Source organism: Polypterus senegalus, chromosome 8 (genome assembly GCF_016835505.1).
Source record: "Polypterus senegalus isolate Bchr_013 chromosome 8, ASM1683550v1, whole genome shotgun sequence".
NCBI lineage: Eukaryota > Metazoa > Chordata > Cladistia > Polypteriformes > Polypteridae > Polypterus > Polypterus senegalus.
In genome coordinates, this window is record NC_053161.1 from 79044641 (window position 1) to 79056300 (window position 11660).

The 11660-nt window shown below is 36.4% G+C and overlaps 1 protein-coding gene across 1 annotated transcript in view; it reads right to left on the bottom strand.

Moving 5' to 3' along the window:
- itih2 (inter-alpha-trypsin inhibitor heavy chain 2) overlaps positions 1-11660 on the bottom strand; it is a 55664-nt gene that overhangs the window by 17884 nt on the left and 26120 nt on the right. The window contains exons 13-15 of the mRNA XM_039761319.1: positions 10812-10991; positions 6130-6263; positions 3567-3739 (exon numbers count right to left, since the gene is read on the bottom strand). Coding sequence (XP_039617253.1) covers positions 3567-3739; positions 6130-6263; positions 10812-10991 — 487 coding nt within the window. The remainder of the gene's footprint in view (positions 1-3566; positions 3740-6129; positions 6264-10811; positions 10992-11660) is intronic.

Genomic DNA, 11660 nt, shown 5'->3' on the forward strand with positions numbered 1-11660 from the left:
CGGATTTAGATCTGGTTGTTTTCTATACTTTGCATGAACTTTCTGTTTCATTTTGCGACTTCTCTCATCGCGTTATGTACCATAGATCGCTTGCGGTGCCGATGTATTTATGCAAATCCAACAGAGTGGCTGTGGGCCGAGAGCAGGGGGGCGGGACCTTCCTCATTCACTCGCCAGCCTCTGTTCGGGTTGGTCTTAGTGATGGGAAGTTCGTATCATTTTACCGACTCGGACCTTTGAGTCTTGGTTCAGCAAAATGAACAAATCTTTTTTCGAGTCATTTCGTTCAATTCTGTTTCCGGCTCAGACTGCATACTAGGTTAGGCTTATGGGGCTGTCACGTGATGAACGAACGACTCGAACCCGAAGACTCGAGAGATGAACTAATCAATTCTGTTTCCGGCTCAGACTGAGTTGGTTAAGCTTATGGGGCTGTCACGTGATGAACGAACGACTCGAACCCGAAGACTCAAGAGATGAACTAATCAATTCTGTTTCCGGCTCAGACTGAGTTGGTTAAGCTTATGGGGCTGTCACGTGATGAACGAACGACTCGAAAAACCAGAAGACTCGAAACAGGTGAATCAATTCCAATACAGAAACTATAAGAAGTTGCGCAAATGCGCATGCGCGACTGAACGAATCACTCCCACGAGACGACTCGTTCTTCCCGAGTCACGTTAAAGATTTGTTCAAAATGAACGAATCGTTCAAGAATGACCCATCACTAGTTGGTCTACGTCTAGCCACGTGTTGGAGTGCACCTTGCCGACGCTTAGCTAGCGAAACCTGTTTGTTCAACAGACTTTATCATCTACAGATTGTTAAGGAGTAACGTTTGACATTTTTGAGAGAGAGATCAGAGCTATGTGTGTTTTAGCTGCTGATTGCCAGAGATATCACGGCCATGTGCTTTTCTCCTCACGTGGGGAGCTCTCTAACATCAGAGCTGAAAACGATCAGATATAGTGCCAACGTCTATTGATTTTTAAAGTTTATCCTGTTTCATTACTATGTGGGCGCAGCCATGGGGTACAGCTAGTATAGTATAAAAAGAAGTGCAATATAAACACAAAATATCATGTTTAAATATTAATGGAGGAATATTATGTCACATATGCAGATACCTTATATTGAGTAGAAAAAGAAGAATGGAATTCTTCCTTGGATATCTGACCAACATGAAAAATGTTGCCGCAATACACAAGAATGTGTTAACAGACACACATTTATTATGTATAAATATACACATTGTAGATAAACATATTACAAAACTGAAAACATGACTTGGTTCCAGTATCCTAGGTTTAAATCTTACTTTTTGTCTGTTGTCTATATGGAGTTTCTATATTGTTCTCACGTCAATGCTTTTTTTTTCCCTCACATATCTTAAAGATGTGCAGGCTACTTTAATTGACTTTTGCAAACTGACTCTGATGGTTTGGGTACAGTATGTGTGAGCCCTGCAAAGTATCAATGCCTAGTCCAAAGCTGCCAAGATAGGCTCTGCTTATACTTGAATGGGATTAAGTAGGTTTGAGAATATGTTATGTAAATATACCCAATGTACATGGAAAAAATCTGAAGCTAAAAAAATTCCGTCTACAATAACATTAACATGTTATTACTACTGTATATTTTATAAATCCAATCTATTTGTAACAAGGTCTTTGTAATACTTAAACATTTTCACTTTCACTAGATCAGATAATCTACAAAGCTGCCATAGTTTAGTGCTGGGCACAAGTCACTCTGGGAAAGTATTCCTATCAGCTTGGCTACTTGCCTGCTTCATTATATCATCCCTAGACTGAAATCATTTAATCCAGTTTTATGGCTTGTGTGGAGGCAGAGCCTTTCTTTTACGGCATTGAGTGCTAGTCAAAAATCAGCACTGTATGTGGTGTCTGAGCCTCCTCTAGCCCACTTGAGAAAACATACATACTCTGTCCAGTTAGAGACACTAAATATCTGAACAAATTACACATATGATAATACCGGAAGACAGTGGGGTGAAGTGCACACTCTGTGAAGACAGTGAACGGTCCAATCACTCTCTGGAACTATGAAGCAGCAACATCAAATCTGTGCCACCATGCCACCCTTTATTCATTTTTAATAATAACCTGGCAATTTCAGTTTCATTTGGATATAAACAACATGTTACTTTTATAAATGATCAGCTGTTAGTGCAAGGGATGTTCCAGTGGGCTCAGTATTTTAGTTCATATACTAAAATATGATTTGGCATTCTACTGCCAAATGTTTATCTGGGGACAAATAATGTTCTATCTTAATAAAGTTCTTTGTAATCTATTATATCTTTAATAGCTCTACCAATTCAGCAGTTAGACTGATAAGTTATTTGTTGAAACTAGAACGATCACAGTTGTAACAAGTGACAACCCTTTCCCCCTCGCCTTGTTTTGTTGAAATTCTATTGTGTTACTACTATGAAATTTTGACAAAATGTATCCTCCTCTTTATCCACAGAACAAGAATGTCCAAGGACCTTTGAAATCAAAAGTAACGAGCACAGCATCAGACAAATGTATATATCTACTACACTTAAGTCTAATAGTATGTACTACACTAGTGCTGCCGGAAGCTGTGTGGAAAGTGAAAGATGAGTTGGCCTCAACAAGCCAAATTTTGACTTGATTTTCACCTGGAGTTTTTGTTTTCCTCTTCTCCTAGCCATACCTGCAATCATGTTAATTGCTTCTACTTGATATTGCTAAATTTTGCCCCGATTAAGTAAATTGACATTTCCTAGATGTAAGTTTTTGGGAGCAGTTGATACAAGGTGTATACATCTTTTTAATGAATCACTCAATATTATATATGGGGTGCTGCTTAGAGCACACCTCACTGGGCATTTGCAAAGCACACAGGATGTTTTTGTTATTTATTTATTTTTTTTTTTGTACACCACTTCATTACTACAATGTGATCATTTTTAAGTGTCTGAAGATACCATAACTTGAAAACCTGTACAACACATTTATGGTAATTGGGATTTTCAATTTTATTATAGTGTCATTTATGCTTTATTGTATTAGCTTTTAAATTTGTAAAACTAATAACTTCTTTCTTATCTGCCAATGGAAGACAACAAAGGACATTTGACTTATAGTAGAAATGGAGGGTTTTCCTTTTCCTTCTATATTGGTGTATTATAAACAAAAATAACAGTTCATGAGAGAAAGATTGCCTGCAGCCCACTAAATTAGTTATCTCCCCCAAGTGAAATGAAGCCAGTACAATTGTCCAGGATGGAAGATGCTACATAAACTCAAGAGGAGCGACACTTCATACAATACAGAAAAAAATTACCCAAGACCATGTAAAACATGTTGTAATCATCTGGCTAATCATAAGACATCTATACTGAGACACTGAGCACTCTACTACTACTACTAAAATGCACATTGGAACAAAGCAAATCACACTTGCATCAGCAAAAGTATGGCTACTTGAGCATTAGTTGACTTTTACAGTGTATGCAATTCTCTTAATTTCTGATCATTCATAATAAATAATGTTGACATTTTTCAGCAATTTACCTGAACAACAGCCTTGTCTGGAGTCTCTAGGAGAATCTGCTAGCATTCTTTCATTTCCTTTCTCACTTTCTACTAGTAAAGCTGTCATTGGGGTGACAAACTGATGTTGCAGTGCCAGGCCAAGAATTTTCTGTGTGACTGTCCTCTTTTTGGCTGCTGATGAAGCCAATGACCTGTTTACATTGGAGAAAGCCATTACTATACAAACTGGGTTTTAGGATTTTAATTCTTTATAGGTCTGTGAATTTTAGAAATATGAATGAGTTTCATACTACAATAGATAAAAATGTAATATTTTTTTATTCTTATTTTTCATTAGCAACTTCAGTTTTCCTAAACACAGTTCATGAATATTCTATGCACATTGTCGTTTTCAAATTAAGTCAATAGGATATGTGAAAATTTGAGATTTTGTAATGCTGCAGATAATTATGCTAACACAGAGCAAAAAAAATAAAATCGATTGCTTATTGCAGCTTGAAGCCTGGCTGACCTGATGCTACCCTGTGGAAAGTGATTCATAAACAGCTAAACAAAAACACTAAAAAAGATATGCACAAACTGGTGGTGTCCTCTAACAAGATTGTGCTCAATAAGATTTCAGTGTTCTAAATTAATCACTTTTATATTATTAAGTTAAAGGCATGGCAATTTATCATCAACTCATTTTTCCCCTTTGTTTTTTTGCCTTTCTTAAAATGTGTGTAATATATCTACTCTCTCTCTCTCTCTCTCTCTCTCTCTCTATATATATATATATATCATATATATATATGAAATCCTAAGCCTAAATGAGCAACGATTTTATGTGACTTTTTAACGTCATGTTTTTTTGTCACGCTTTTAATCAGTTTTATTTTAAAACCTACATATGTTTGGTATCATACTTTTCAGGATTTATCGAACTTTAATGTGATGTTATATTTTCAGATTTTAAATTATAAACTAAAATAAAAAGAAAGTCGTGGGGCGGCTTACTAGGCTGCAACTGGGGGATGGCCACTGAAGGTGCCAGGGGGGCTTGTACCATATTTTTAGATACAATCACTTTCTCTAATGGAGTGGATCAGCTGCAGGATAGATGGGGGCTCAGTGCCCACCCCTGGGTTTGGAGAGCGAAGCGAGCAGTGGGCAAAGCCTCATAGTATATACAGTATATATATATATATATATATATATATATATATATATATAAATAAATATATTGATGGTATTCGTTGTCTGAATCACAATCTGATTGTATGGGTGGTTACCTATCAGGTAACGCTTGTGATTGGTCTGCAAATTGGCAAACATTCGCCATGGTGCCCTCTTTCAGTTGCGAGAAGCAGATCATAGAATGTTGCAAAGTTTTACTGTCAAATAATGCAAAGAGTACGCGACACGTGTTTCGCGTATACACTCACTGCATACCCTCTCGGGAATCGAACCTCAGACGTCAGTGCTAGAGGTGAAGCCTCTCGTGTTGCGCCACGGCGTGTGGCTCGTTTATTTGATAGCATGTAGATCGGGGTAATTACATTCATTGCATTTGTAGTCTGATATATATATATATATATATATAATATATATCTATATATATATATATATATATAATATATATATATATATAATATATATATATATAATATATATATATATATATATACATATATAAAATCCTAAACCTAGAAGTGCAATGGTCACTTTTTTGTCACAGTTTAAATCTGGCTTATTTTAAAACCTACATATACATTTTTGGTATCATTCTTTTCAGATTATGTCAAACTTTAATGTGATGTTATTAGATTTTCAGATTCTTATTCCGTTTTTAAAATTATATACTAAAAAACATCAAGAACTCACGTCTCACAAGACAGGACTTTGGGCCAAAAGGTTTAACCATTCTCAGGGCCGGAAATAAAACACAAAGAGTGGGACAGCTGCTGTACAGGCTTTTAAATGCTCAAAGCGCCGCACGAGCTGCAGATCACACAGCACGGCAGCAACAGCAAACCAGCAGCTGATTGAGCAAAAAGGAGGTAAAAAAAAACTGTATTTGTTTTCCATTGTATCACTGTTTAAGAGGGGATTTCGGAGGAGCGACCACATCTCCTTGGGGTGTGTTCAGGTCCCCTCTTCACAACACGAGCAGCAGAGATGCGAAGTGGCTGGTGAGTGAAGCAAGCAGGGAGTGTATTATAATAATACACATACAGTCTATAAAACTGAAGCATTTGTCAGTATTTCCTAAATCTATATATGAAAATGGATTTTCCTTTTTGTTGCCCTACTATTTGCTTTTGAATTCAATAAAAAATTGATTACAAAAAGAAAAAGGGTTTTGTTTTTCAGTTGAAAGCCATTTTATGTGATTTTCTAATTATGTAGAGAAGTAATTAGATTATGGTACACATGGCCTTTCAGCTGAAGTTAACTTTTTAAGAAAAAACTGAAATTCAAATATAACATTTCAAAATCCCAGGGATTCCTTTGTAATAAATCTGCTTAAAAATATGAAGATTATTTATTCTGGTTTCATAATATCTTTTCTGGCTAACAGTATTGCCTTTATGCTGCTTACCTCTCAGCTAAAAGTTGTCTGATTGTTATATATGCCCAGAGCTGCCGTGCAAATCCTGGTAACGCATGTTTTTGCTTGGCTAAAATATCATCAAGATCACTCCCATCCACTGTAAGAGACAGGTCCACCATCACCTGCCAAATTAGACAATTTGCACTGATGTTATAATTTTTCTTAAATTCAGATAAAATGACACAGCACCTCAAAGGCATTTCTTTACAAGTAAACTATAATACAGTTTAAAATATGACCACAAACTGGTTAAGAAATAAGGGCTGGACTCGTAAACTTGTGACTTTTAACTCTCTAACTTACTGAGTTTTTTGTTATGTACTGTATGTAAAATAAGTAATAATAGTATTCAGTGCAATTATTAGATATCTTTATATCTTATTTTATAATATGAATATCACAAAATATTATACCATTTTCAGTTTTGCTTAATGCAATTCAAGATCACAGGGAGTCTCAAAATATAAAAGATATCATTTCAGGATTGCAGTATATTTTAAAAAATATACAGGAAACTTTTTTTTAACTTTAAGGTTCAGCTTTTTTTTAATTTTTTTGTATTATTTAATCGTTATGATTCTTTTAAATATTTACCATGGTGAGTACATTCAACATCATTTATCTGTGAGCTGGCTTTAAACCTTTTCACAAAAAATAATCTTATGTGAATAACAACATCAGTAGCACACCATGGTTGAATCAAAGCAGTGCTGTATGTGAAACCTCAGATATGAATTTCAAAGGAGTGACAACCATCCAGCCAATCATCCAAGTTGTAGGTGAGGCGACAACAATTTTTTTGGAAACCATATTTTCAGTTGTGTGTGGTAGGTGAATGTCATTATGTCACTCCTATGAACTGTCACTCTTTTGAATGGGACCAATACAGGGTACAAAACACATAAGTCTTGTATTAAAGCAAGTGATAAGCATACACTGAAATGGAGCAGGAGCTAAACTATTTCAAATGAGAAAATATATATAAAAATAAATCAGAAATAACATTTTACACAGATTGTCCATTGTATGTGTGCTTATATCTATTTAACCCACATAATGGTATCATATACAAATTTAACCACTTTGTTACATATTTGTTTGTTACATATACTCCTATTTTTTTTTTTTTTTTGAAAATGGCAGCAGCTCTAGGACTGACCCATGTGGAACAGCACTTTTCTAGTCAGCCAATCCTGATAAGGGTTTTCTGCTTCCCGTCCCTGCTTTTGCACCCATCTTCACACAACACCTTGAACTCCCACTTCTTTTAATTTGATACCCAACCTCTCATGTGGCACCTTATCAAATACTTTCTGAAAGTCCAGATAAATTATATCATCAACTCCACTTTGCTCATAGCCTTTTGTTGCTTCCTCATAGAATTCCTGCATGTTGGTAAAACACAACCTCCCTCTTCTGAACCCACGCTGACTGTTCATTAAAACTCCTTTTCTTGTCATGTATTAGTCATTCTTATTCTTAATAATTCCTTCATTTAATTCACCTGTGATGCTCATTATGCTTACTGGCTGATTACTGGCTTGCATCTGTCCAGTGACTCATTTTATGTAAAGAGACAATATTTGCCATTTTCTAGTACTTCGTAATTCCCTCAGTGCGCAGTGATTTCCTAAAAATATGCATCAAGAATTTATATATGTACTCACTAACCTTCTTAAGAACTTGAAGATAAATATTATCTGGTCTTGTTTATTTGTTTGCTTTTAGCGTATTTAATCTGAGCAGTACTTCTCCCTCTATACAGTGGGATGCAAAAGTTTGGGCAACCTTGTAAATAAACATTATTTTCCTGTATAAATCGTTGGTTGTTACGATAAAAAATGTCAGTTAAATATATCATATAGGAGACACACACAGTGATATTTGAGAAGTGAAATGAAGTTTATTGGATTTACAGAAAGTGTGCAATAATTGTTCAAACTAAATCAGGCAGGTGCATAAATTTGGGCACCACAAAAAAGAAATGAAATCAATATTTAGTAGATCCGCTTTTCGCAGAAATTACAGCCTCTAAACGCTTCCTGTAGGTTCCAATGAGAGTCTGGATTGTGGTTGAAGGTATTTTGGACCATTCCACTTTACAAAACATCTCTAGTTCATTCAGGTTTGATGGCTTCCGAGCATGGACAGCTCTCTTTAACTCACACCACAGATTTTCAATTATATTCAGGTCTGGGGACTGAGATGGCCATTCCAGAATGTTGTACTTGTTCCTCTGCATGAATGCCTTAGTGGATTTTGAGCAGTGTTTTGGGTTGTTGTCTTGTTGAATGATCCAGCCCCGGCGCAGCTTCAGCTTTGTCACTGATTCCTGGACATTGGTCTCCAGAATCTGCTGATACTGAGTGGAATCCATGCGTCCCTCAACTTTGACAAGATTCCCAGTCCCTGCACTGGCCACACAGGCCCACAGCATGATGGAACCACCACCATATTTTACTGTAGGTAGCAGGTGTTTTTCTTGGAATGCTGTGTTCTTTTCCTCCATGCATAACGCCCCTTGTTATGTACAAATAACTCAATTTTAGTTTCATCAGTCCACAGCACCTTATTCCAAAATGAAGCTGGCTTGTCCAAATGTGCTTGAGCATACCTCAAGCGGCTCTGTTTGTGCTGTGGGTGGAGAAAAGGCTTCCTCTGCATCACTCTTGCATACAGCATCTCCTTGTGTAAAGTGCGAATGGTTGAACGATGCACAGTGACTCCATCTGCTGCAAGATGATGTTGTAGGTCTTTGGTGCTGGTCTGTGGGTTGACTCTGACTGTTCTCACCATTCGTCGCTTGTGTTTATTCGAAATCTTTCTTGGTCTGCCACTACGAGCCTTAACTTGAACTGAGCCTGTGGTCTTCCATTTCCTCAATATGTTCCTAACTGTGGAAACAGACAGCTTAAATCTCTGGGACAGCTTTCTGTATCCTTCCCCTAAACCATGATGGTGAACAATCTTTGTCTTCAGGTCATTTGAGAGTTGTTTTGTGACCCCCATGTTGCTACTCTTCAGAGAAAATTAAAGGAGGAGGGAAACTTACAATTGACCCCCTTAAATACTCTTTCTCATTATAGGATTCACCTGTGTATGTAGATCAGGGGTCACTGAGCTTACCAAGCCAATTTGAGTTCCAATAATTAGTTCTAAAAGTTTTGGAATCAATAAAATGACAACGGTGCCCAAATTTATGCACCTGCCTGATTTTGTTTGAACAATTATTGCACACTTTCTGTAAATCCAATAAACTTCATTTCACTTCTCAAATATCACTGTGTGTGTCTCCTATATGATATATTTAACTGACATTTTTTATCGTAACAACCAACGATTTATACAGGAAAATAATGTTTATTTACAAGGTTGCCCAAACTTTTGCATCCCTCTATAATTTTCAAATCATTCAGTTCCTCCTCAGTAGTCCCATTTAGTGCTTTGAGGTCATTTACTTCCTCACATGTGAAGACCTCAGAAAAATGCAAGTTTGGCATATCTGCTGTTTCACTGTCTGTATTTTTTAATTCCCCTTTACATTTCCTGATACACTTCAGTTCCTCCTTTACTGTTCTTTTACTACTAAAATGCTGAAAGAATCTCTTTGGGTTATGCTCCACCTCATCTGCTATATTCCTCTCTAAATGACTTTTAGCCTCCTTAATATCCTTTAGCCTTAATGGTTGCCCTCATGTTCTCATATGCCTTGCGATTCACGCTGGAGTTATTAGTCTTATATGTCTTATAGAGTTTTTTTTTTTCCTCTTTATTAACCAAATACAGCGTTTTTTTTTTTTAATTTCCTACTAATTCCAAATTTAGGTATGTACCTGTTATTCATTACATGTAATGTGTTTTTCAAAATGTTCCACTGCTCCTCGACTGTCTCCACATCTAAAAGCTTATTCCAGTCTATCCTCCTTAGACTTTGCTGTGTCTGCTCAAAATTTGCCCTACCAAAGTTAAACTTAACAGTTTTAGTCTTTGCATCTGCACTCTTAAAAAACACTGAGAACAGTATTATATTATGGTCATTTGACTCTAGTGGTTCAATCACCTCTACACCTTTAACTCTATCTTGATTATTACAGACTTCACCTTACGTTGGTGATTTAACATACTGTGTTAAAAAACAGTCAGTGATTACTTCTAAAAATTGTGCTCTGCTATTTGAAAGGTTATCCCAGTTAATATTTGGGTAGTTAAAGTAGTTGGTGCTCCTCCAGTTCAGATATAACCCGTCATGGCGGGACAGGACCCATCTGTTCTAAAAGGAGTCCCAATGCCCTATAAACCTATGCCCTTTTACCCTACCCATATGTTAAGCCTTCTGATCTCCTCAGTCTTTCCTGGGCTGGCATGTCACAGATAGATTTTCTCACTGAATGTGCTTCTGTGGCAAATGTGGATGTGGAATTTAGCTTAAGCTTATTAAGCATTGCTTTTTTTTCATAAGATACAGATAGAAAATTATTTAGGAGATTGACACAGGCTCTGCTGAGTGATATATAGAGCCCATATGTCTAAATGAATGAACTTCACTTAAAGCAATTTACTGTTATTTCAAAGTTATTTCATTCCCTTTTGTCCCGCTAAACTTTATTTGTGATTTGCTTGTGTGAATTGCCATTGCTTACGGTAACTTCAGTAAGCCACTAGACACATACAGATGATGCGGTGATGAAACTCTGCAAAGCTCCATCTGTTTCAACTTTTCCAGCCACCACCAGTTCAGATCCACGGAAGAACTTGTCAAAACTGTTTTGTGTGACGCCAGACACTCCATCCTCAGGATAGTTTATCACAATTTTCTTCAGCAAAGGTGAAGCAACTTGATTGTAGAAATTCTACAACATAAAAAAGAATGTAAAAATAACTTAAAAGAACTACAAACAAATATCTTTTACAGATAAATACCTGGGATAATAATCAACACGCTAAGAGTTTTAATGTCTAAACATTGACAGGTTTTCTTAGTAATTTAAAACATTCATTCATTCCATCTCCATATTTCCTCAATTATTAGATTAGTGATTGACAAAATAGCATCTAACTTTAGTGGACACAAGACACACACCCAAGTTATAATGGAGTGCTGATTTAGGGTGCATTTGCACACTTGCAACATTTCAGTTAAGCTTCACCATTTACCCTTAAATCTTCATACATTTGTGAGACCTTTAAGCTTCACTTGGACCAGGAAGAACCTGACAAAGACAGTGCTGGACCAAAAATTGAACCTGGGTCTTTGGAGTTGTACGGTAGCAGCACTAGTCACTATGGAAATATGCTGCTCTAATTATAACATGCTAATAGAAAAGTTTAATGCTATCATTTCCATCCGTGCACACACAGTCACACTCAACCCCACTCACACAACACACTTGCATACACATTCATTGACACAGAGGCTAATTGGATACACCAATATACTTAATATACAACTTTCCAAATAAATATAAAGCAAAATAACCACACAATAGCAAACTATAAGGAAAAAAATGAAGTATTTTCTT